Consider the following 25,539-nt stretch of genomic DNA (forward strand, 5'->3'; position numbering starts at 1 on the left):
AATCCAAAGAAAACAAAACAGAAATGTGTAGCAAGCACAGATGCATAGAGCACGTAAATTTTGTATTTTAAAAAGTTTTCAAGAACTTGTATCTTTTCCTCTAACATCACAGTTGTGTGCTTAGAAACATCAAAATTCTAGTTTTCCAACATGAAGAAAAATTATAAAATTCAAGAGATATTAATATCGTTGCTGGGCTCTGTAAATAAGCTCCAATTTAATCCAAATTAAAACACAATTCAGAACAACAATCTGCACAAGATTTAGTATTTACTTCAGTATTTATTTCATTATACGAAAGAAGCACAACCTCAGTTTGAGTTTATGATTATTTTACGCATCCATGTTTAGCTGTATTGAAAATGTTTTAAAGGTTACAAGAAAAAGAGAACCGTTATTAACTCAAAACATTTAATGCTTTTAGCTTGTGGTCCAAATGTTTTTGTTCATTTTAGTTGAACTGGTTACTAATTGTTTTCTGCAAAAAAGGTTAAATTTATCAGAAAACATAATTAATAACCTTTTAGGAAAACCTGGAAAAGAGTAAAATGAACTGGTATGTTGTAAATACATGCATTTTTAAAAACATATTTTAATTGTGCAGCAGATCAAGACTGAACTTTGATCATTTACTAAGTTGACCTCTGACCTGTGTGAAACAATCATCCCCCTGTGAGGCTGAGGTTAAAGGTATCATTATGATTTTGTCACAAAAAGAGAAAAAAACAACAATAAAAACCAAACAGCTCCTGTGATTTTGATTCAATCAATCGGCTCAAGCTTTTAGAATAAACATGGGCTGGATTTATTTTTAACTTTGGCAACAGGATACGCTGCTTTTTATATCAAAGTAAATAATCTTCCTTTGTCCAGCAGGACCCTGCAGTGTGTGGATGTGCTGCAGACTGTTTTCTTTTATCACCACAACAATCACTGCAGGTCAGAGTTGGGGACTCTTGAAATAAGAACATCCTTCCCTCGTATTTTCCGTCCACATCTGGACTCAGCTGCTTTTTGGGGGAGTTGATGGCGAAACAGCGGACAAGTGCCTCTGCTCCTCTCTTCTATCACTTTACAAGGACAAAAATGTAAAATGTGACAAGAGAGCATGGGAAACCATTCACTGAATCTCAGCTATGAATCTTATTTTCTTTCTTTTGGGAACATGCAGTCACAACTTAAGTATTTAAATATCTGCACTTCAGTGTTTACAGCACAGATTAATTATCCTTTGACTCATAAAATCCTCTTGAGAAAATCTTGGTGGATAGGAAAGAGAGTATACAAAGTTGACTAATCTCTGCATGGTTTATTTTAAAAAAAAACAGAAACTAGAGAAACTACAGTCTGTAGTTGTGGTTATGCAAGAATTGGATACCATTAAATTCACATTTTTTGGTAAATTAACACATAGATGCAACTATAACTGCAAAATTGACTTAAAATTTTATTAAACCATCAAATCTGTACTTAAACTCATTTTCTCACTCATTTTAGGAACTGAGAAACATTCTAAAAATATTCACAAGCAGCATTTTAACTGAGTTTTAATCTTAATGTTTTTGCACAAATAGAAGAATTCAAGTAGTTGTTGGTATGAAAATATCATCATGTGAGCAACGGCATCAGATCTTTGCCTTGTTCCTGGAAACATTTGTGATGGAGCTTCTTCAGCGTTGGGTTAAAATATATTCTTTCAATAGCAGTACGTCATTTTTTAATGCAACGAGTCACATAAAATAAGTGAAACTTACTTATGCAAAGCCTCCAAACCTGCCAGAAACGTCTGAATCAGGGCCGGTACAAGCCTTTTTGTGGCCCTAAGCAGTTTTTTTGGGTGCTCTTGGGGGGTCCATACCAACATGTCAACACCAGACGATTTATTATTGCTAAGCTACTCTATGTGTGTAAACACTTACTATCAGCATCATTTGTAATTAGCATGCATTATACCAGTGCTATTATGACTATTGATTTTAACCTTACAGGAGTAACAAAGTAAATTTAAGATTTTGAAATCCACAGAGGTCTTTTAGTGTGCCATTTTATTGGAACTATTTGAAAGTAACATCAGCTGATAAATACTAAATTTAATAGCTTATATTTCCCCAACAGTGGCAGCAGGAAGAGGTTAATCATTATTATTTATAAAAAAAAATACACAATTTGTTTTCCCATGTGTAACAGCATTTAGATTGCAATATTCAATGTTATTTAAAATATATGTATATTTGTCTACCATGCTACTTTGGTGCTCTTGGGGGCCCCCTGCTGGTGTGGGGGCCCTCAGCAACAACTTAGCTAGCACATGTCTTGGGCTGGCTCTGGTCTGAATGGTTTTGTTTTCCCTTTTGTTTAAAGCACAGGTCTCAAACTTCAGTCCTCGAGGGCCACTGCCCTGCAACTTTTAGATGTGCCTGTGCTGCACCACACCTGAATAAAATAATTAGGTCATTAGCAAGGCTCTGGAGAACTGATCTACACAAGGAGGAGGTAATTAAGCCATTTCATTCCAGTGTAATTAAGCCGTTTCATTCCAGTGTTTTGTACCTGTGGCACATCTAAAAACTGCACGACAGCGGCAATTTGAGGACTGGAGTTTGAGACCCCTGATTTAAAGCATGTTTTTGTTCAAGAAAATGAGTGAATAAAATAAAAGATGTACTGATTTTTTTTAATTTTAGTCTTTGAAACGCCAGACTTTGCAGATAATTTTGTATTTTTGTCTGTCTGATGACATCACTGATAATCAGAGGTGGCTAGTAACTACTTACATTTACTCAATTACATTTACTTAAGTAAAAGAATATTTTTAGTGGTATTTTTACTCCACTTTTACTTGAGTGATATGATTATAAAGTATCACTACTTTTACTTCAGTAAATTTCCGGATACTCTACCCACTTTAAGTAACTCCACTGTAGGAAGAAAAAATAAAACGCATGAGATACAAACACACACCTAGAATTTAAGTCAAAGTGAGACTTCTTCTTTATACACAATCTTTTTTTATTTTAATGCGGCACTGGAAGTACTTCACCTTATTTGCATTATTGGCTGTATTAGTTTCATAGGTTTGTTTGGTAATTTCATTGGGAAAAGTATTTCTTCTGGCTGAATCTGTTATTTTGTAATCATTTCATTTAATTATTTTTAATTTCTTCATTTAAGTCTTTAAAATTCCAAAATTTGTAGATAACTTTGAATTTTTTCTGTCTGATTACAGTATTTTAAAATATTAAACTAGATGATCTGATCAGTTATTTAAGTACTTAGCCTTGTAATGAAATACTTTTTTTACTCTTTACTTTTACTTCTGAATTAGTGCAGCTCTTCCATGAGAGTTCCTTGATACTATACCCACCTCTGCTTTTAAACATTAAATCAGGTATAGAGCTCAAACAACCTTTTTATAAAATAGTAGTTACATTGCGTGGCTGACTACTTTTTACTTTTACTTGCATAAGAATATACTGATGTAGTGTTACTCTTAATTTTTGTCCACTCTGGTTTTGTTTTCTGATTATACAAATATAATTTATTCAGGAGGGAAACTGAATCAATATATAAACACATTATATATATATATATATATATATATATATATATATATATATATATATATATATATATATATAATGCATATTTGTTAAAGATGATTAAGTGTAATTGAATTTTCCAGTAATTAAATAAAAATTAATGTAGAAATTCTAGAATAGGCTTCATTTTAAGAGTACAAACAAGCTGGAAAATAATATTTTCAAGTAGAAGTAGAACAAAAAATGAAAACAGTAGGCAGATTGTTTAAGCAGAAATAGAGCAACCAATGGAAGAGTTGAGCTTCATGCTGTTTCTGTGTGTTGTTTTATAATTAGGCGTCTCGTAAAAGAGGACGAAGGAGCAACAGATAAGTCTCCTTGTGAACAATTGGTGGAAGTTGCTTGCTGAGAGGGTGGATTTGAAGTCATTTATTTTAAATGGTTCTGTTCAAAGCTCACTATAGGGGAGTGACTGGTTCTACACACACAGCATGGATTCTTCCTTTTAGCCCAGATGAACCTGTAGAAATGTTTTTCTCCAGTGGATGGCTCAGTTAAAGCCCCGTAAGCAGAACCTCAGCCTTCCAAACAGTTTTATGTCTGGCAGAAGGACTAAAATGTACAGCCTGCTATATGAGAGAAACTACTTCTCAGATGATGATAGAGTTATAAATTATTCATATTTCACTTGAGGGTCAAAGACAGAAAGCTGCCTGAGTCAAAAACTAAAGATTTGTCAAACTTAGTCAAGCATTAAATAGAAACCAGTTACATTTACTCTAATAACTTTTTTGATTAAATGTACTTTTAGGAGTATTTTAACTACACTGTATTTTATTATGAAGTATCGCTACTATTACTTGAGTAAAATTTCTGGATTTTCTACCCAGAACAAACATGTTCTAACCAAAAATTCACCAGACAGACACACACCTGCATTTTTTCTTTTTCTTTTTCTTCTTTAACACACCTAAATTTCCTCTTGACTTTATATTTTAGTCTGTCTGATGGTGTAATTTCTAAATATTAAATGATTTAAAATTTGATCACTTACTCCACTTAAGTAGACTTTTTTTTCACTCTTACTTGATTAATTTCTTGGACAGCTAAAAATATGTTGAAATATTAAAACTCTTACAATTTTTGAGTACTCTATTCATTAAATCTGACGTGTTGGATGTTTTAGGAGGATTCACTGTAAACAAATTTTACTGGTACTGAAAATATTTAAAATTATTCTATCAAAAGCATTACATAACAAAAATACATAAATATTTAAACTGGATTAAATCCTTTTTTGAAAGATAAACCAAATATTTTCCACCATAACCAAACTTTAATTAATGGTTATGCCTGTCTTAAGGGAGTTTAAGGGAGTTTAATTAAAGCTATTCGGCTTTCATTTGTAAATGACTGGAAAAATAATGTGCTCCAAATTCACAGTGGACACTTCAGATCTTATTTATAGACTGCTGAAAATATGAAGAAGTTTTACTGAAGAAAGTCTAACAGATTCTGTCATCATCAAAGTTAGGCTTTATATAAAAAATGCTTAGAATTAAATTGAAATATTAAAAGTTATGTGTTCACCGAATTGGATACTACTGTCAATAAAAGGTTTTGTGCATGAATGGATATACACCATGGAAAAAAAAAACTCGTGGTAATTGCTATAGTTAAACAAACAGTGAATATTTGAGGTTGTCATTTCCACATAACACTAAATTAATAACACTAATTATGCTCCATTCACTGTTCTTGGTTTGATTTTAAAATACATAATTTCAAGGTCCAAAAATTAATGGAATCGAAAAACAAAAAAGGCAAGTTATTAAAACGGTTAAGTTGCTATATTTCAAGACGTTTAATATTTCTAACTGAAGCAGAAGTATAAAAAATGTTTTTATTGTTATGTTATTGGAGCTTTGGAATTCCGAGTGTCTGTGAACGTAGCATTCCCTTCACGCTGATTTTCGCGGCGTTGGAGTTGTCAGTGAAACGGAAACAAGAAGCTAACCTGAGGGTTTTCTTTGCTCTGAAACATCAAACATGGAGCATTTTGTATCAACTGTGAAAAGTGAGTCATTTACGATTTGACTTATATTAATTGTAATCAACAAACTTTGTAACTGTGTCACTTCCTGTTGCAACAAACCTAGCTTACATGCTAGCAGGACCGTTAGCTAACGGACAAGCTACACTGCGGACAACTATTTGCTTTGGTCGAAAATGTAATTTAATGTCCACTTGTGCCACTCAGGTTTGTTACTAAATAGCTTTTTCGACTTTTTTAAATGCACAAGAGAAGATAATGAACAAAGTATTTGGTTTGGATTTTTATATTTGTAATTAATTTGAATATCTAAAACCCAGTTTGTTTATAAATGTATTTGATTTATAAAAGCTAAGTAAAGTACCATATTATTGATTTTTTAAAATCCTGACAACATTAGAACTGGCCCACGTCAAATACTACAATATTTAGGCATTTCAAACATGTGTAATTATTGGTGGATCATAATGAAAATAAAGATACTGAAGCTGGAAAACATGTGATTAGATAACTTTATTTTGTTAAATCCTCTCTGGAGCTACCCCTACAGACTCTTTTGCCTTTACGCATGTTAAAAATTAAATGTATCTTCATGAAACCTATGTCTTTGCTCTCATTATCCTGTTGACTTGTCCTCTTTCTTTTTTACTTGCTCAGCTCTCACAGAGAACCTGCTGCAGACACAGATGCCAGATTTTGATGAGGCCATTGAGAAACTCTTCTCTAAAGTGTCTGGATTAGATGTTTTGTCAAAAATACCACATTCACAGGTAGATTAGATTGTTGGGCATGATTTATAGCCAATTTTACTAGTTGACGCTGTTCTAGACAAGTAAATGTAAGAAAACAAACAAAATATATCAACAATACCTTGGAAAATTTGTCATTATATAGTTGGCAGTGGGAGACTGGTCCATTTTACAGCCAGAGCTACAATCTTAACGGTTTAGATGACAATATATTATATTCTTAGAATGGTTCAACTCAAGCACCTACATTCAATTGAAAATCTGTGGCAACACATTGTTTTGCAAAGAGCGAGGGCAGCCATTTTGGTCTTTCGATATGAACACCGGGTAGGAAAATCTCCAAAAGACTTGCAGTTGCAATTCCACTGAAAACAAGGAGAGTTACTTCTAAATGCTACACTTTTCAGATTTATAACAACATAATAAATAAACAAAATAATTTTCGTTCACCTCACAATTAAGCATAAAATATTGTTTTCATCTTTTAAATAAAATCCCAATTGAGTGGATACAAATCCATGGCACATTTTCAGATTTTAATTTGTAAAAATTAAAATAACCACACATCCTTTTCCTTCTATTTCTACTCCTACTTCCATATAAAATACAACTGTAACATAGTAAAACTTTAAAGTTGTTAATACTTTAACAACCTGAAAGTTTTAACTTCTTTCACACTTATAATGTGCCGTTTAATTCAAGACTTTTATCTATATTGTTTAGTTCTGACTCAGTTGCATGTATTAAACACTTTATAAAGAACTATATTTGTGAGTTTCATCATTAATTCTCTGTAACTTTTCCAGCTTGAAGAGTGTGCCATCCAGTTGTGGAACTGGTCGGTGACCAAAAACGCCGGTGGTGCTCTGAGTAAAGTTCAAAAAGCCAAAGGTACACTTCTAATCTCATGATCTGCCTAAATGTAAACTTTAACAGTATTCATGCTGATAGATGTAAAGTTTAGACTCAGAAGGAAGGCTGTGAACAGAATTAGTGGCAGTAATGTTGCATCATATTCAAACATTTTCATCACGCAGTTCGTCATGTCGCATGCAGTCTGCTTTACTGCTGTGAACCTGAGAATCCAACAGAGGGCGCCATCCGCAAGCAGATCCTGGTGAGCAGCACTGCAGGCCCTCCTCGACCAGCGCTCAGCATTTTATGAGGAGAAGGCCCATTTATCAGTGTCTGATCTTTACAGATGGCCAGCAAAACGGGCAGAACCTGGCTGGACTGCAAAAATCCCCAGATGGCAGATCATTTCTTGAGGCTTGCTGTCAAGGTGAAGAAAAATGAACACACAGACTGAGAGAGAGAGCTTTAGTCGGTGCAAGTTTAGAGCAAACAGAAACATGGTGTTTTTAGGAAAAAATGCTTTGTTTTCTACCTCTCTAGAGCCTGGAAACCCTCTACAGCCAGCTGATGTCCAGAGGCGACGCAGCGGCCAACATTACTTCCTCCAAGGCGGATGTGGAGAAGGACCTGCTTCGAATTCTGTCATACCAGGCAGAGTCGGTGAGCGCATGTGATGTTCGACACCTTCGATGTGAATATTTGTTCTTGTGATATTTGGCAGCTCAGCAAGTGCTGTTCTGACAGACTTGCAGTGTGAAGTGTGAGACAGCTAAAATGTGAACTGAGAAACAATGAGAGGGGGAAATCTTTAATATCTGACAGGAAATAATAAAAGTTCAAGTCTGATCTCGTTTGCAGGCCGTATCCCAAGGGAATAGCGGAGAAGCCAAGGTCTACATGCAGCGATGTAAAGACATGCTGCAGCGGATACCGAAAGATGTAAAACAATCCCTCCGTTTGCACATTTACAACTCTATTTATTGATTTGTCACATTCACTGTGCATATTGTTGCTGAAAGTGAGGGGGAAGCTAACTGTGAACTCACTCTCTGAACGCAGACGGCGTACCTCTCCCTCATGTGCTACAACTTTGGTGTAGACACCTATAATCTGAGGAAGTATGAGGACAGTACTTTCTGGTTGAGGTAAATATGGTATTTAATGTTTGTTGTTAAAAACAGAGCAAGGGAAAACAGTAACGCTTCTTTTTCAGCCAAAGCTACGACATCGGTAAAACGAGTGCAAAGTACGGCCCTGGACCAGACGTTCTGGTGAGACTGAAGTTCAGAGTTCAGAAAAATCTCTGGAAATGGTTACAGATTTAAACTTTGCTCCATTTTTCTCACAATAGGCCAAAGCTTTGCGTCTGCTTGCTACAGTTTATCTAGAGTGGGACTGTCAGAGGTTTCAGGAGAAGGCGCTCAATGCCGTCATCTTGGCCAACAAGGTAAGACACAAGACTGATTTAGAGGACAGTCATGCTTTGTGTTTGATTGTCTCTGTATGAATTTGGCAGGAGTGTGTGAGCACATCTGGGCTGTATTTAAAGATAAGAATCCTCCTGAGATCCGAGGCCTCAGACAATCACATCAGAGCAGGTTAGTTAATAAAGGCTCAATGAATTATTTATACAGAATATCATTAACATTGGACAGAGGGGCGTTGCTACCTGAACATTCAGGGAGTCTTTGAAAGTACTGGGAGGTTCAAGATGGAGGGAGACAAGACTTTCTTTGTATTTTTCACTTAAATTTAAGCTACAGGGACATAATTCAATTTAATTTAATCTGGTAGAACATTACAAAGTGGCGCATAACTGGGAGGTGAAAGGAAAACTTAACATTTAAGATGCAAATTGAAGTACAAAAATGTACAAAATGTGAATAAAATAAAATCTTTAAAGTCTTTAAATTCAAAACTTTATATCCAAAAGACTTGTAGCTGTAATTATAGAGTTTTGATTTTATTTTCATTGTTGATGCACATCTCAATGATCAAATTTTTATTTCTAAAAACAAATTCTAAACCATGTGTAATTTGCATCACTCTCAAACCCAAATAAAATATGATGGTATTTGTGGTTTTATTGTTACAAAATGTGAAAAAAACGTTCTACAGATGACTTTGAGATTCACATTTTAAAGCGTTTTGCAAACATTTTTCCAGGACTTGATGAGATGCTGGAATCACAAGTTCCTCTTGAAGTCTGTCAGAGCGCAGTGAAACTTCTCATGTCTGAAGACAGGTTAAAAAACAATCCTGATTTATTTTCCACCTTTATTTCCACCTAACAATAAATTGACATGTACTGTATACATGTACATGAACCCTCCTGTCCAGCCTAAACTGGGATGTTTTTGTGATTATTGTAGAGAAATGCTGGCGTTTGAGTATTTGAAGTGTGTGTGTCAGCACTTTGGCTCGTCCCCTGACCTGGGCGCTGCTCTTGTGCTGCACGTTGAGCTGCTGCTGCAGAGAAACAAAGAGCTGCTGGCCAAACAGAAGATAGAAGACATCATCACTGGTACTGTTGCAATCAGATTATTTTTAATTATTGCAACTGTGCTGCATTTTTTTTTATGCAGGTGCTTAAAATTGGTAGTAAAGAGCCTTCTAGTGATTGATCAAAAGCCTAAATTTGGAAAACATTTACAGTTGAAACCAGATGTTTAAAAGTAAATAAATATATATATTTTCTCACTGTCTGAAATTAAATCAGACTAAACTTCTATTGTTTTTTTTTTTTTGGTTAGTTAGAACTACCAAATTTTATTTTATTTGCTAAATGCCAGAAAATTTATCAATAGCATTATTTTATTTTATGTTTGATTACTTATTATTCCTAGTGGCTTCATAACTTACTGATCTGTGTAATCTGAAATGTTGGGCAATGTTTTATACCTTAAACAAAGTTATTGAAATTGTGGATATTTCTTGTTAAATTAGTGTTTTGTTCTCTGACCAGTGAAATGGAAGATTTCAAAACAGTTTTTTATATTTTAGTTTATCTTGTCCCTGCTGTAAAATGTAGGATTCTATCTCAAGACATTATTATTAACAGTAATAAATGATATAACATAGTGAATTGAAACTATCTTTTTCTAGTTTATTTGTGCTGGAAAAGTAGAAAAAAACTTAACCTTGAAATGCTTGAAAAACCTTGGAAAACTTTACAAACCCTGTATGTAAAAATCAGTTTTACCTCCCACAGGCCACTACAGTGGTAAACAGCTCACTCCAGATGCGCTGACCAGTTTGCATGTCATACTGTGGGATCAGGCGTCAAAACATTTTGAGGTGTGCTGAACTTATTTTACCCAAAAAAAAAAAATCTGATTTAATACCATTTGATTAAAAACCTCTTCCAGCTGATTATCTCTGCTTTGTCATTTCAGGCTGGTAACTATGCAGAGGCTCTACAGTGGTATAACTACTCCTTCAGCTTCTTCAAGGCAGGTCAGATGGAGCCAAATCTAGCCAAGCTGCAGAGGAACAGAGCGTCCTGCCTGCTGCATCTGCAGCAGTTAGAAAAGGTAAAATTATCCAAGCATCAGCTGCTCTGATTGAAATTATTCTGCTGCAGTAGTTAATGCACATCAAATCAGCTGATTTTTGTTAAATGTGACTTATAATGCTTACTTAAACAGGTTAGGATAGGTCATGGGTTATACAAAACATGTTCATTACATTTTTTGCACAAAATCATTCTTAGATAATGAGATTTTAGTCTGGTCAGTTCTGCCTGTTTTGAGCTCTTTTCAGAATGACCCATTTTAGGGCCCCTTGTCACTTTAAACACAAATAAGCTGCTTCTGGCCAACTTTTATACTTGCACATGAAAATAGCTGCAAAACGAAGCGCAATTATACAACCGCACATTTTTGAAAAGCAGAAATGGAGCCTCCTGCACAACCAACAAGAATGCATCAAATGGTTTCTGAATGGTAAGTCAAAAACACAACACTCGTCTTTTCTAGTAGCCATTGTACAGCAGATACAATGGTAAAATTAGCTGACCTAAAGGTGCTGGAGCTCAGTTTGGGTTGCTAGGTAAAGATCTGGGCTTTGCTGGTGTTGCTCGATGATGTTGCATTCTGGAGGCTTTTGAAAGGGCTCATTTTTCAGACACCAAAAAACATTAACTTATTGACAAAAAATGGCTGGATGTTTTTTAAAGCGTTTGATCTGTTTTTAGAAACAGTAGAGATATAAATGAAAGTATTAAAAAAGCACAAAATGTTAAATATCAATAGTAATTTTCTGAAAATTGTTTACATTTGTGTCCTCAGGCTAAAGAAGCAATTAAAGAAGCAGAAAGGTCTGATCCTGAGAGTATCTTCACTCAGTTCTGCATTTACAAGATTGCTGTTCAGGACGACAACGTACAGAAAGGTATATACATTAAACTATAACTTTATTGAGACAATTTTGTTTTCTTCAGCAAATTATTTGTGTTGTTTCTTTGCAACAGCTGTAGAGGCATTGAATGCGATGGGAGTCCTGTCCAAGTCGCCTGTATCCAGCGAAGACAGGCTGCTGCTATCAGAGAGCGCAGCTTCCTGTCTCCTCTGTCTGGCAGCTCAGATTGCTCTGGAGGTAGAATTCATCACACCGCTCGTTACTCGTTCCAATCACGAGATTAGGTCTAATAGAAAATTCATCACATTTCCCAGTGCCGTGGTGTTATTATGATGATTAGCGCGCCTTATCAGTGCTCCTTGCAGTTCGGACACATGTTCAGTTCAACACAAATGAGCGTGTTTATGTGTAGGACGGTGATGAGGAATCATGATGTCGTCACTTGGACCATATGTTGTTGGGCAGGAGGAGTAATAACATGAATCAAACGTACTCCATCTTGAAAAGCTCAAAACATATAAATGTGTAGCATTCTTTATGTTCATATTATCAAACTGCAAGCAAATATACAGTGACTTGTAAAAGTTTTTAACTTTTTTCACATTACCAAGACAGACTTCAATGTAGAGATGTTGTAAATGATTATTTTAGTAATTGAGTATTCTATCGATTATTCTGATTATTAATTGAGTAATGAAATAAGAAAATTGATCAAATAAAACATTGGTAAATACTGCCATACTCAGTATTATTGTCGGATATCAACATTGGCTCTAAAAACGATAGAAAGGCGGACATTATCATCAATCAATGAAATCCACCCAGACCGAACTTGAAATTGGACTGCTAACACTTAGCTTTTGTCAACAACTCGAAGGTGGAAGAGAGAACACTGCGCAACATAAATAATCACCTGGCCGCCACACGGTGCACTAAATAATAAAACATAATTTAACAAAGCTTCGAGGGAGGTAATTTTCCTCTTTGAATTTTAATAATCGAGATACTCAAGTCATTCAAGGAATCGTTACATTTTACTTCAGTGAATACAAACGTCGCCACACTTTTTATATATATATATATTTTATAGACATATATACTACTTCCTTTCACAGTTAATTGCTTTTTATCTCATAAAAGTCACAGGATATGAATAGGTTTTTGAGGTTAAACTGATTATTTAACTGATAATTACAGTTAAATAATGTCTGATTGTTTTGAATATTCATGATGGGAACGTTTGTTTGTGTGTGACAGAATGGAAGACAGGAAACTGCAGTGAAAGCTCTGGAGGTTTTATGTGAGAACTCAAAAGACGAAGCTCACGTTCTGATGGGTCTTAGGTCAGTAAAATATATTTATACTTATGTGTTAATAATGAGGAGAATGATATATTGTTTGCAGCTTGTATTGTTGATTTAATGAATACAGCCTTGAATGTTTTTGTAATTATTGAGTAACTTCTTGCTCTCTTTTCACTTTTCATAGTGGATGTTGCAACAGGATGTTATTTTTTTTATTCATTTACCTTCATAAACTTAAAAGCAACAATTCAATATTAAATCTAAATTATATAAAATGATGTCAGATATAAAATTTCAGTGCTTGGTGGGTCTGTTGCTGGATTTGCATAAATAAAGTAATTATTTGTAGCTGGTGTGCCTTACAGATTGTAGTGATTCTGCTTCTCGGTCACCTCCAATGATCCACTGACCCATTTTCTCCAGCTTTCCCACAGAAACTGTGTTTCTGTATAACAATGTTAGTAGGTGAAAGAAAATGAGGTCAACGCCGGGTTCTTTGTTTTATTTTCACAGGTGTTTGGTCCGACTCGTGTTCTCCTCAGCAGAAAACTCAGCTGATCAGTTGAGGTGAGGCAAAATGTAAAAAAAAAAATTAAAAAACTAATTATATAATGGACTCTTTGGTTAAGGTTATACATCTAAAACAATCAATCCTTGCAGGGATGTGAATCTGGACAAACTCCTGCCGTATCTGAAACAGGGTGAGCAGATTTATAACTAATAAACATCTGAAACCAGATGGATTTACATTTATTTCACTCTAGATTTTTTATCTTTAATGTCATCTAGGATTATCAATATTATTTATAACATTTTAATAAACACGACAAAATAGTGCCGTATGTTTGGATGGGAAAAATTTCTAATTTTAGGCAGTATCTGGGTATGTCAGTAAGTATTTTAATTGATAAATAATGCATCAATATCTACCGAATGGGGGACATAAACAGCTTTAAAAATCCTTCTAACATCAACAGTATAAAGCTAATCTGTTAATTATTTATGAATTAATCGATTGATAATTGGATAGCAAAAGGTTCTTAATAGGAGATTTGAACCAGGTGGAGCTAAAACTATGCCAATTGGGGAATTTTTGTTAGAGCATATTTAACAGATATATTAAGATTTTTTTTAAATCTTTTATTTAAAATATATGTTTTTCTTACAGTTTTGTCTTAATATTTGCTCTCAATATGTTGTTCTTTCAGCAAATAGCATTTTTCTGAGTCTGTGTACGCCATTTAACAACTAATCAATTACTAGATTAGTAGATGATTATTTTAATAATTTATTTGTCACTATTGATTGTTTCCACCAGTTAAATAATCGTTTCATTCCTGGTCTAGTCGTCATCCTTCTTGCGTTAAACAGGCCTTCAAAGTTTTTAAAACTGATTCAGAAAGTTTAGTCTTATTTAATATAAGTGGAAAAAGTTAAGCATCTTTTTATTCAGTGTATGTCATGTCAAACTCAAGGCCCGGGGGCCAAATCTGGCCCGCCGTAGATTCTTATATGGCCCACTTGACTTATTATATCAATAAATCCGTCCAGTTTTTCACAAATCCGAAAAATCCACACAAAATCAACAAATCCCCATATTATTTCTGATTATACTGCAATTCTTTCTTAAAATTGTTCAAAAACACCGGGTTTAAGAGATTGCTGCCTCAGCCTTACTTGATGTCGAATTATATTCTGTGATTAATACAGCGAGTAACAAAAAGTCACATTTTACATGATACATTAGCGCAAATATCCCAAAAATTCCTTAGGAATATTTCTGAATTAGCACCACCAAGTCTGTGATTTTGATTACAAAAAAAACACACGAACAATCACAAAATCCTGGAGGGGCAGCTAATTATTAATATTTTAACAGCTTAATTTTATCAATACATTGTGGCACAACCGGACCTTTAAGAACATTTACTGAGTTTGACACCCCTGGTGTATGTAAATATCTGGTTTCAGCTGTTTTACTTTGCATTTCCTCTAAGGTCTCCATAACCCTGAAAGTTTTCTCCTCCCAACAGCTCTGCACACAATTTCACACCAGTCTCATATGACTGCTGAGCAGCGCGCTGAGGACGCTAACTGGTTCAGAAAGATTGGTACCGACTCTTTCTTTCCTTGCCACTTTAACATGACACGCTGTGCTATCACCTAAAATCTTGCGGCAGCCTCATTTTGTCGGTGTGTGGGTGCTTCTGTTGCAGCCTGGAACTCGGCTCTGCAGTGCGAGAGCAGACCTGACGGAATGAGGGATTTCTTTGTGCTGTCCTACCAGGTAAGTGTGCCGGTTGACCCCGTCATGGCTGACTTAGGCACAATTAAGGAATTAAATGTTGCTTTGACAAGAGACAGTTTTACCGTTCACCTTTTTAGCATTTTACATAACTTAGACCTGTTTGTTTACAATGCATTGTTAACTTAATTTAAAAAATATAAATACGAGGCGTCAGGAGAGCCGGAGTGCCAGCGTTTGGCTCGATTCCCCCCCAAAATGGGGATGAACCAAGGGATGAAACTATTGATTGTTAACTGGAGTATGCAGACTCCAAACGTGTCATTTTCTGATAAAACAACATATTCAGAACAGTAATTAAGCCCAACTTGTACAAAATACATATTATACATTTTACACTTCAGATGAAAGCACCTTTGTCTGTAAATATGTTCTACCCAAAACTTTTTCAGTGGTAAAGTTTTAACCTGAACCGGCTCGAATTCACTAAAAGAATGCTAGGTTATTGCACAGAAGGCAATAAAATGTTTATTTTCCTATTTAAAAAAGGAATTGAATTCTGTGTTCATATGCATATTTTAATATATTTCTAAAATTGTATTAACAGGGTTTAGTGGTTAAAAGCTGTTTCTAAAAGCCATGACATCGTCATGTCATTATTTAAAGAGACAATCATCATTCGGTATGTAAACTTCTGATATTAAAGACATGAGTAAATAAATCTCTTATAGATTCTTTATCTGAAAACATACAATTATTTATGTTTTAGCAAAGATAAATAATTTTAGTAGTTAGAACTGAACTAAAATAAGAGAAGGTTGGCCTGATTTAACTTCAGACAGTGAGAACAAAAAGGTTTTTTTATCTGGTGTACATAAACTAGGGGTGGACTAATTTATTGGTGCCAATTTCCTTAATTTTGGGAGATCAGTGATCAGCCGATACTTGGATGTGAAGAGGATCTTATCTATCTCAACAAAGGTCTAGAAATCAGCCACTGTCCTCTTCTGCTCTGCAGCAAGAGGTTTGACTGGCAGACTGACCCACCAAGTCATGTCTGCACGTTTTAAATCACTCACTGTTGTCAACTCAGCGGCATTCTTGCTATATTTAGCAACATTTCAGACAAAAATTTAAAAAATTGGTATCAGCCAAAATCAGAATCGGCAGGTCAGGATTTTTAAAGATCGGTAATCAGCGATCTGCTAGAAAACTACAATCGTTGCACACCTAATGTAAACCTCTGGTTTCAGCTGGACAGTGGTTGTATTTTCCAACATTATCTCATTTTTATTCATGTCTTAGTTGCTAAAATAATTTAATCAGAACATAAATGTTTTCACTTCAGGTTAAACTGAGTTAAAGCAGTGCATTCCTGTTTTCCTTTAGTTGCCAGAGATAAATAATTTGTTTTTCTGCTTGACCTTAAAGCTCTCCCTGCTGTGCCCTCCTGACCGCGTTCTGCTCATGGGCCAGAGGACGTCTCTGCTGATGGCAGCTGCTGCCTCTTTGGAGCTCTGCAGGAAGTCTCCTCACTCCACCCAGGTGTGCCACCCACTCCTCATCCTCTACATTTAGCACGCTCACCATCAAAAAGGATGGAAATGTACCAAGACCAGTGGAGAGGAGGAGAGGTGACTAACCACATTACCGGTGTTGGTATCGGGAGGAGAGCCGGGCACTAGATGGCGCCAGTAAATCCAGAATCCTTGTATTGGTTTCACAGGCGGAGGATCTCACTCTGGCTCTGGAGCACATTCAGGCCTGTTGGGAGGTCTGCAAAACCCTGAAAGCATCAGGTACAGCAAGCGAAAATAACAGAAACCAACAGGAAGTGGGAGTTAGTTCAACAAATATTTGTCTAACTGGATTTGAAGGCAACCTTCCAGCGGACCCGACGGACTCCCTGCTGCTGCTGTACGAGTTCGAGGCTCGTGCAAAGCTGAGCGATCCGAAGGTGGAGACGATTCTGGAGTCTGTCCTAGAGCTGGAACATGTTGAAACCAAAGTGTTGGAGACCATGGCAGGTTAATAAACACTCATTTAATCAGAGGAAACTAACTCTGATTTTATCAATCGGTTTTGAAGATTTAAGTTTTGGAAAATCAGGATTTTTTATTTATTTTTTTCATCCAAGGCCCTCCATCTTGTTTGACAAGCGTGTTTTACAACTTCTATCCATTTGGTACTAGAACTCAAAATTTAATGGTCCCTTTAATATTTTGTTTATTTTTTATTTCAAGAATAAAGTCATAATGTTATAATAATACAGTCATAGTAATATGAGAATAAAGTTGTATGACAATTAAGTCTAAATAATACAGAATAAAGTCTTAATATTACAAGAATTAAGTCATAAGATCTGGAGAATGAAGTAGTAATTTTACACTAAAATAATTGATTATCCAATCTTATCAAAAAAGAAACTTTTTCCTCCCAATTTTTTAAGACTTTCTTCTACTAAAATTGCATGTTTATTTTGTTATAATTATGTTATCGTAATTAAACCAAAATTCTCGTAGTCTGGCCCCAGTTCTACAAATTGCAAAACTAACGGAAGGGTTGATTGAAATAAATAAAATAAATGTCATTTCTTCATTAGAAAAGAAAGCGAGGAAAAAAAAGTATTGATTAAAATCAGAAATAAGTAGTAAAGCAATTAATTGCACAATAAATAAAAATAAGCTTGATAACTTCCATTGTGATGATTAATATCTTTTATATCCTCCATTTACAGTGTTTACACGTTTATTGACCTTTGAAAGGGCACATTGCATTAGTTTGCTATCATCAACATATGACTTGAAAATGGACAATATAATCGCAATAATTTCTGGGACAATTTATCATCCAGCAGAATTTGTTATTGCTACCGGCCTAATCAGAAAATATGAGATTTTCTTTAATCCTATCTGAAACGTTATTACTTAAAACTGCAGTATTTAACTTTTGTAAAAAAATATTTTAAAAATATTTGTTAAATCTATGACCATGTGACAGTGTAGTACAAGACAGATAATCCGTGAGAAGACGGATCTCATCTGCCTCAGCTCTGAACTACTATTGCCGCTCCAGTCCAAAAACAACCAATCAGAGGCAGGATTGCCTCTGATTGGTTGCAGGGAGAGTGTCAATTAGCGCTGTCAATTAATCTCGTGTAGGGTGGAGAAACAACATTGCAGAAACATTGTTTATCCGCCATCATCTGTGGCTACGCTAACTAAACTGAGCATACAGAATATGCTAGCTGCAGCGTAGCATAAAGCAAACGAGGAGATGATTGACAGCGCTAAGACCCGCCTCCTGCCTCTGATTGGTTGTTTCTAGTTAGCACTGGGAGAACGCAGAGGAGCTGGGGTTTTTTTCGCAGATTTTATGCCTCACATTGTCATAACATAACAATTTTTGGTTCATATTTGATGAACCAAAAATATAGGTTCATCAAATATTTTTGATAAAAGTTACATTCTGCAGTTTTAAGTATTTATTCTGTTTTTTTCTTAATGAAGGCTTAGCCATGGAGCCTCCAGCCCACTTCCCTCAGCTCTGCAAGATGGCCCTGAGAGCCGCTCTCTCCCTGCACAGGAAGCAACCCCAGGCCGACCCGACGCACTGCAGGCAGCGCTGCGCCACATGAAAACATGCTTTCTTATTTCTAGAACCAGAATTTCTAATTGTGCGTCTCCGTCTTAGTAAGTACGTCCACAGCCTGATCAAGCTGTCCCTGCCGAGCGGCGTGTCCGAGGTGGAGAGCCGCGTGCTGCAGGAGCTGTGGGATTATTTCGAGGACGCTCTGTCCATCATCTCAGCCGCGGTGAGCCAGCGCCAACAGAACTGCTCCATAATTAACCCCCTCTTCTCCACTCTACCGCTGCCCGCTGTTTCTTGGAAACCTCTTTTTTTTTTTTTTTATCAATGGGCTTTCAGCCACACTTCAATTAGCAGATGCTTCCATTCACCACCCCTTCCTGCCAATTTGAATGTTAATGTTCTGCAGAAATCGTCCCACTCCCGGTGAGCAGCGCCTCTGAAAGAGATGTGGGATTATTGAAACATCACACTGCCTTTCAGGCGCTGCATATTTCCCCTTTCAGAGGCAGTTATTACTTGAAAGCTGTCGAAATCTTTGGATCAAAGTAAAGGGACAAGATTAAAAGTGTTAGAGAATATGAATGAAATTATTAAAACGAGTTAGTAAAAAGGTTAACACACAAAATGGCAGGATTTGATGAAAGTTTCTGAGTAAAGGGAACTTTAGTCAATCCAGGTGGCCGCTGCTAAAAAGCCTTTTTTCTAACATCTTCCTGCTTTCCTCCGCAGCCGGACGGCTTTCCAGAGATGGAGACGCTGTGGCTGCTGACTCAGGCGTGGAACGCCGGGATTCTGCTGTACAGCCTGGCCCAGTACCACGAAGCCGAGAAGTGGTGCGGCCTCGCCATGAGCTTCATCCGACACCTGGGGTCTCTGCGGGAGAGCTACGAGATGCAGGTAGAGCATCGGAGTCATGTACGGAAAAGGATTAGGTCCAAAAATATGATAAGCTTTGGACATTTTTCTCAAAATTCTAATTCTGTCAATTTATGTCAAAATCCAAATAAATAACCAAACAGATATGTCAATTATGTTGTTAGCATATAAAAATAATCACATAGTTTCTTCTCATGTAATACTTTTAAGATTAAATTTGCCTGATGATGCATAAATTATAACATTTTTCAGTGGCACTAATAGTCTTCCGTATAGTCATCATTCTTATTGGACTCAAATCTGTAAACGTGTGTGTTTTCTTTTTTTTGCAAGTAAACATAAGTGTTTGTGCATAGAACGGCATATTGGGGCCATTGTAGATAGAACAAAAGAAATAAATTTCCACTAAAAAACTCAATTTACAAGCTGCAAATGTTAAACATTTTTAATTTTTCGGAATGTATTTTGTAGAAAATTTCTGAGATTTATTTCAAAATTTTCTGGCAGATTTTTGACTTTTGAAACTCATAAATTTCCAATAAATTGTCCTAGAAACATTCTGGCAGAAAATCGCTTTTCCATTTTCTTTCCATCTGCAATGGCCCTAATAAATCGTCGTACTTGAATTTCAGAAAATTATAGAAAAGTGAATTTATTTCAGTAATAAAAAAAAAAGGAAGTCATACAGATGCATTGTTTTTCCAGCATTACCAACACTGTCCAGTAACTAGAGGTGTATTATGGGATATGTAGTGTGGTTAGCGCAGGCCTTCAGTTTTAATTCTGACTTACTGCTAATAAAACAAATCGTCTTAGAAAATGTTATTACTTAAGAGTTATTTTCCACAAAGGCTTAGCCATGTATAGAACAGTGTTTAGAGCGTATAAACAAGCATATTAATAGAAAGTTAAGTTGAAGGAAAAACGTATAGGAAAAGGCATACAAGCAGTAGGGATAACTGCAGCCTTGAGAAGATGGTGACGTCTAAAACCTTCCCAAATGAAGGTAAAGTTTCCATTTTACTTGGTAATTAGAATCTGGAGGAAGAGCGGAGAAACAGAATCCATGTTGCTCGTTTTTATGAAGTCCAAAGTCAACGCAGCCGTTTGAGAGGAGGTTTTAGAGCACTTCCTGCTTCCCCTGCTGACAAACTTCAGAGATATGACTTGGTACCGACCCACAGTGTACCAAAGCTGGTCCAACGCCCGTGGTGGTACTGGCCTGAGCTTTAACCCCACAGAAAATCGATGGGAATCTAGAAGCAGTGTGGGCTTCCAGAACCACAGGCTGATTGCCTCCATGCCACACTGCATTGATGCAGTAATTCATGCAAAAGGAGCCCCAACCAAGGCCAACATTAGTGAAAAAAATCTACTTTTCTTTGATATTTCTTTGAGAAGTACCTGTATACTTGTGATGATTGATGACCAGTGAAATTTTTGTGATGTGTTTTCAGCTCATGATGCTTTAAAAAAATAATAAAAATCAAGTTAAATGTTTGTTTCCACAGATGAGTGGGCTCTACAGTGAAATCCTGGACAGACTGGACAAAGCGAAGAAAAACATCCACACAGAGGAGTAAAACGCTCAGTTCTTCTCACCTCGATGTTCTGTGTTGTGAAGGAGAACCTAGCAGGTTCATCCCATCAGTTTGTTACAGGTAAAAGTTCTTTACGTTCAAATATCCGGGCTTCCTGGAAGACGACAGTATTTATTACAGCTTGATCTGTTCAGAAAGTTTGCCGACGATTTTTCATTCATTTTCTAGTGAACTATTAAACCCTCCTGTTTTTTTCCCATATCTTTGTCTGAATATAAATTCCATAAAAACTTGCTAGATTTTGTATTTTGAATGAAATGTAATAGTATTGTTTTATATGCATATTAATGTTTCCATTTGAAGTTTTTTTGTCCTGTTGACTCATTTAACAAACTTTTTTTTAAATCTAGCTTTACTTTTCATTCCTTTGTGTTCAAATGCCCTATAAATTTCATGCTCTGTTTCCCATCTGGTGGCAAAGTGTGGAGAAATGTTAACTTTTAAAACTTCACGCAAAACATTTGGTTATAATTGGTGTTTCTACCAATTATATTGAAGGCCAAAAGGGACAACATTTTAAAAATACATAATTAAATCAGGAATAAATGCAACATTGAAATAAAGGTTTAATTTAATGTTTTACAATTTATGTATAAAATCTCATTAAATGATTAAAATCCAAACTACAGACCAGTTTTAGCACCGCCCCTTGACTTTGATTGGTGAGTTAACAGAAAATTAAATATCTTCATCCACAATTGTAAGTTTGTATTTTAACCATTTAATGACATTTATTAAATGGTAAAATTAAGCATTTATTTAAAGTTATGTTTAACTAAATGTAACATGCAATTAAATTAACTGCAGTATCTATTAAACTATTTATTTCATGGTGCATTTTTTTTATGATTTAATTATATATTTGTTTAATTTTGTCCCTTTTGGCCCTCCATACACACAGGATGGAAAACGTATATCAATACACAATGTTTCTATGGCATTATTTATAGGAGCTTCTTTTTTGTGTCTAAAGGACAAACAATTTTGCCTAAATATTAAAAATTGATCGATGTTGCAAACATTTGACTCCCCTAAAACATTGCATTTTTATAGGGGAAAAAAGGAAGAGAAAAACAAAACTAATCACTAAAACCATCATTTAAAGGCTTACAAATTTGAAAAATACATTATTTATGTTCCTTAGACTTATTATTTCTATGGCCAAAATAAAACGAACCCCAAGGGTTTAAAATTTGCACTTGATTGCCCGAGCCACTTAAAGCAGAATGACAAGCACATCAAGATTATAACTGAGTCACATATTTTATTTTCAAACAAATAAACTCTCGTCAAGTCCCAAAATAAAACCCAAACAAAAAAAGTTGCAGGACCGCGTTCCCTCATGACTAGGACAGGGAAGACCATGAGGCCGAGTGTCCTGATAGGCTGTACCACCTGCAGTGACAGGAAGGAAACTACTGTACAATCAAAGGGTTCATGTTTGCAAGCACTTACTGCACAATGTGCCAGAACAGAAACATATCATCACCCCAAAAGTACAAACAAAAAGAAAAAGAAAAGCCTGAGCCCCCTCCCCGACCCCTTCCCCCCATAAAATAAAATAAAATAAAAATAAAACGCATCATGTCTCTCATCAGAACGTCCCTGGCCAGTTATACACACACAGATGCGTTCAGGTACCGTTAACCTCAATGGAAATAGGAGTGATATTGAGTTCTTTGGGCTTTGACGCGGCTGACCGAGGTATGAGTACACACGTTATTAACAGTCAGCTGGATGTCCGCTGAACACCAGAGAGGACCGACTTTAAGCGTCTAACGATGGAGGGTTCCGCCTGCATTGCTTTTATTTTACATCTTCTTTTTTGGATCTATACACCCAGACAAGAAATCCCACGTAGACAGTTCCCTACTCCAGGGAACTGGATCCCCGTCTCGCTAGCTAACCGTTCCCATGAGAAATACTGACGTTGCAGCACATTTTCGAACGGAGCTTGAAGCTCAGGAGTAGCTCAGACTTTTACTTACCTGACGTCTGCGGTCTATAAAACCTGTCTGTCCGAGTTCGAGTCACACATGCATGAAGCACAGGTGAGGAGGGGACGTGTGGGGGAGGGGCTTATTTACATTGTTCAGCTACCACACCGTTTTGAAACAGTCTGCAAGCAGTTTATAAATGGCTCTGTTCCCTTCGGTTATTCCCTGAACTCTGGTTTTGACACAGGTAATGACAGCTGGTTAAGCAGTGGTGCCTGGCAGGCGGGCACACCTGATAGGGAAAAAAACGCCCGCAGGTGTACAGGTGCTGTGTGAGCAGGAGAAAGAGAGAGAGAGAGAGAGAGAAAGAGAGAAGGGGGATCCCCAGACGTCTGGCTTCCAGTCGAGTTAAACGCAGAAGAATTAAAATATAAAAAACTAAAAGGCTGAGAGGGTTCAGAGGTCTTGGGTCACGGTTTCGATCGTTTTCAATGTCGAGATGCGAGTCCTGCAGGAGAGAAGGCGATGATGTCCAATTAAACATGGAGCAGGAGTGGCCCTCTTTTAGTAATCCGGCATCACCTCTAAGAGCTCAACACAGTGGTTCAGCATCAAGAAGGTTTACAGATACACAAAGCATAAAAAGATTTACTCAAACCCAACTTTAGTGTTTTCTCATTTTGGCAGAGGGGGGACAATTCAAAAACAGGTTATACTGACTCTTTAATTGTTAGAACATCCAATACAATTATTGTCTTGTTCTACCCGTTTTTAAGGCCGCCACACACAGCGGCAGCAGCTGATAGGACAGTACCATGTGACCAATCAGAAGTGAATCGTCCTGGAAGGCAGAGAGTGTAATGGGGTCGTCTACTGCTCAACATGAGTCGGGAGGCTCTACCTGTCTGGATTGGAAAAAGCCAAATTGTTTGATTACACACAAAAAACAGGAAAAAAAAGGTTTGAAAAGGAAGTAAAGGGAGGCAAGACTTGATTTTTGATCTATTGCACTTAACGTCTGACCTCCTGGCTCTTTGAGGGCACAAAATGTAAAGATCTCGCCCTCTTTGGTTGCTTTCAGCCTCCCTCACAGACAACAGGTAGTCACAAAACAGAATTTGTTTTAGATGTAAGGCAGTTTGGTGTTTTGCAGAGAGCCCGGTTACACTTCTCTACCCCCGTCCTTTACAGAGCAGCTAAAAACCACAAGCCAAAAAATAAAATCGAATTAAAAAATAAAATAAAATCCCACAAGAAAGAAAGGAAAAAATCTAAACAGCCCTCCAAATGACGGTTCTAACGAAGTGTAAAATGTGAAGTTTTCAATATGCTGTAAAATCTCAGAAGGACTTAATGATTTATCTTGTGATCTTATAATATAAATGTAGATTCACAACACGTTTCTTCCTCTTGATCTGCCATCTTTCCAGACGACCAAACAGCGAGCTGGTTCGTGATAAATAGATCACCAGTTTTGTTTTATGTTTTTTTAATAGGCTCCTCCGCCAATTTCCTCTGTCGGTATAAACAAGAGAGACGACTCGTCGAACAGTACCATCAGCAGGGCTCAAATTTGATCCAGTCCGTTTAGAAAAAACCCAAAAAACTAAACACAAAACCCTAATTGTTCTTCAACCTCTTGTCTTGTCTTTTTAAATGTGATCTGATGAACATTTACAAAGTATTCCAACTTGGTATGATTTGTCTATATTTCTTCGTTTTGAATCACTACTCCTCCTTCCTGAACCCGATCTCCAGGCAGTTCCTAGTCCACAAAAGGAAGTTAATCCTTTTCCCTTTTTGCTTTCGTTTGACAAATTCCTTTGGAATGGCGATTCCAGTCTTGAATGGTTTTGTTGAGAAACTCATGCAGGGGTGTGCACAGTCACAGTAATGGTGATAAAGACTTCTTTTTCATTTAGAGAGTAACATAATGATGACACTAAAACTGGATATGAAACATATCTGCAAAAAGGAGGTGAGGAGCAGGGGAGAGGGGTTGGCATGTGGACGTGGGTGGGGTCTCTGGGAGGCAGGAGGGGAGCTCTGCGCTGCTGCAGGTTGGACGGCCGGGAGCTCAGAGCTTCTCTGGGGAGGGAATCCAGATGTATGGTCCGGACTGCTCCTCGATGATTAGCTTGATTTTGTTGTAGATCTCCTCTAGCGAGTCACCCTGTACAATAGCTGCAAACAAACAGGCAGAATAAAAAGATTTACTTCCTGATTTTATGTAAAATGAATCAGTGCTCCCAACCATGGTCCTTGAGGAACGCTGCAAGGGAAAATTACAAAGACTCATTTACAAAGTTTGGTTATCAGTTAGGGCTGGGCGATCTGACTTAAACATAAAATCCCAGATTTCTTTCATTATCTATTTTTTTCTATTTCTCTTTACTTTTATAAAGTATGTTTGTCACATATTTATTAAAG

General features: G+C 36.4%; 2 protein-coding genes across 10 annotated transcripts in view; one reads left to right on the forward strand and one right to left on the reverse strand.

Annotated features, from left to right (window-relative positions):
• Positions 1-5,488: 5,488 nt before the first annotated feature.
• On the forward strand, positions 5,489-24,056 carry tex11 (testis expressed 11). Its single transcript, XM_028009556.1, has 29 exons — positions 5,489-5,616; positions 6,250-6,362; positions 7,148-7,232; positions 7,379-7,458; positions 7,543-7,623; positions 7,737-7,856; positions 8,055-8,135; positions 8,256-8,341; positions 8,410-8,467; positions 8,548-8,643; positions 8,713-8,794; positions 9,363-9,441; positions 9,569-9,720; positions 10,408-10,493; positions 10,592-10,729; positions 11,486-11,588; positions 11,668-11,792; positions 12,813-12,898; positions 13,373-13,426; positions 13,520-13,560; positions 14,893-14,970; positions 15,076-15,146; positions 16,536-16,649; positions 16,831-16,903; positions 16,982-17,131; positions 18,614-18,722; positions 18,798-18,918; positions 19,425-19,592; positions 21,083-24,056. The coding sequence occupies exons 1-29, from the start codon at positions 5,589-5,591 to the stop codon at positions 21,152-21,154; spliced, it is 2,730 nt and encodes a 909-aa protein (XP_027865357.1). The 5' UTR covers positions 5,489-5,588; the 3' UTR covers positions 21,155-24,056.
• The window catches only part of dlg3 (discs, large homolog 3 (Drosophila)), a 115,657-nt gene continuing 113,874 nt past the window's right edge, over positions 23,757-25,539 (reverse strand). For all 9 annotated transcript variants that reach the window (XM_028009550.1, XM_028009549.1, XM_028009551.1 and 6 more), the window contains one exon: positions 23,757-25,293. In XM_028009550.1, the coding sequence (XP_027865351.1) occupies positions 25,187-25,293 (107 nt within the window). In that variant the 3' untranslated portion in view covers positions 23,757-25,186. The remainder of the gene's footprint in view (positions 25,294-25,539) is intronic.

Source organism: Xiphophorus couchianus, chromosome 23 (assembly GCF_001444195.1).
Source record: "Xiphophorus couchianus chromosome 23, X_couchianus-1.0, whole genome shotgun sequence".
In the NCBI taxonomy this organism is placed as follows: domain Eukaryota; kingdom Metazoa; phylum Chordata; class Actinopteri; order Cyprinodontiformes; family Poeciliidae; genus Xiphophorus; species Xiphophorus couchianus.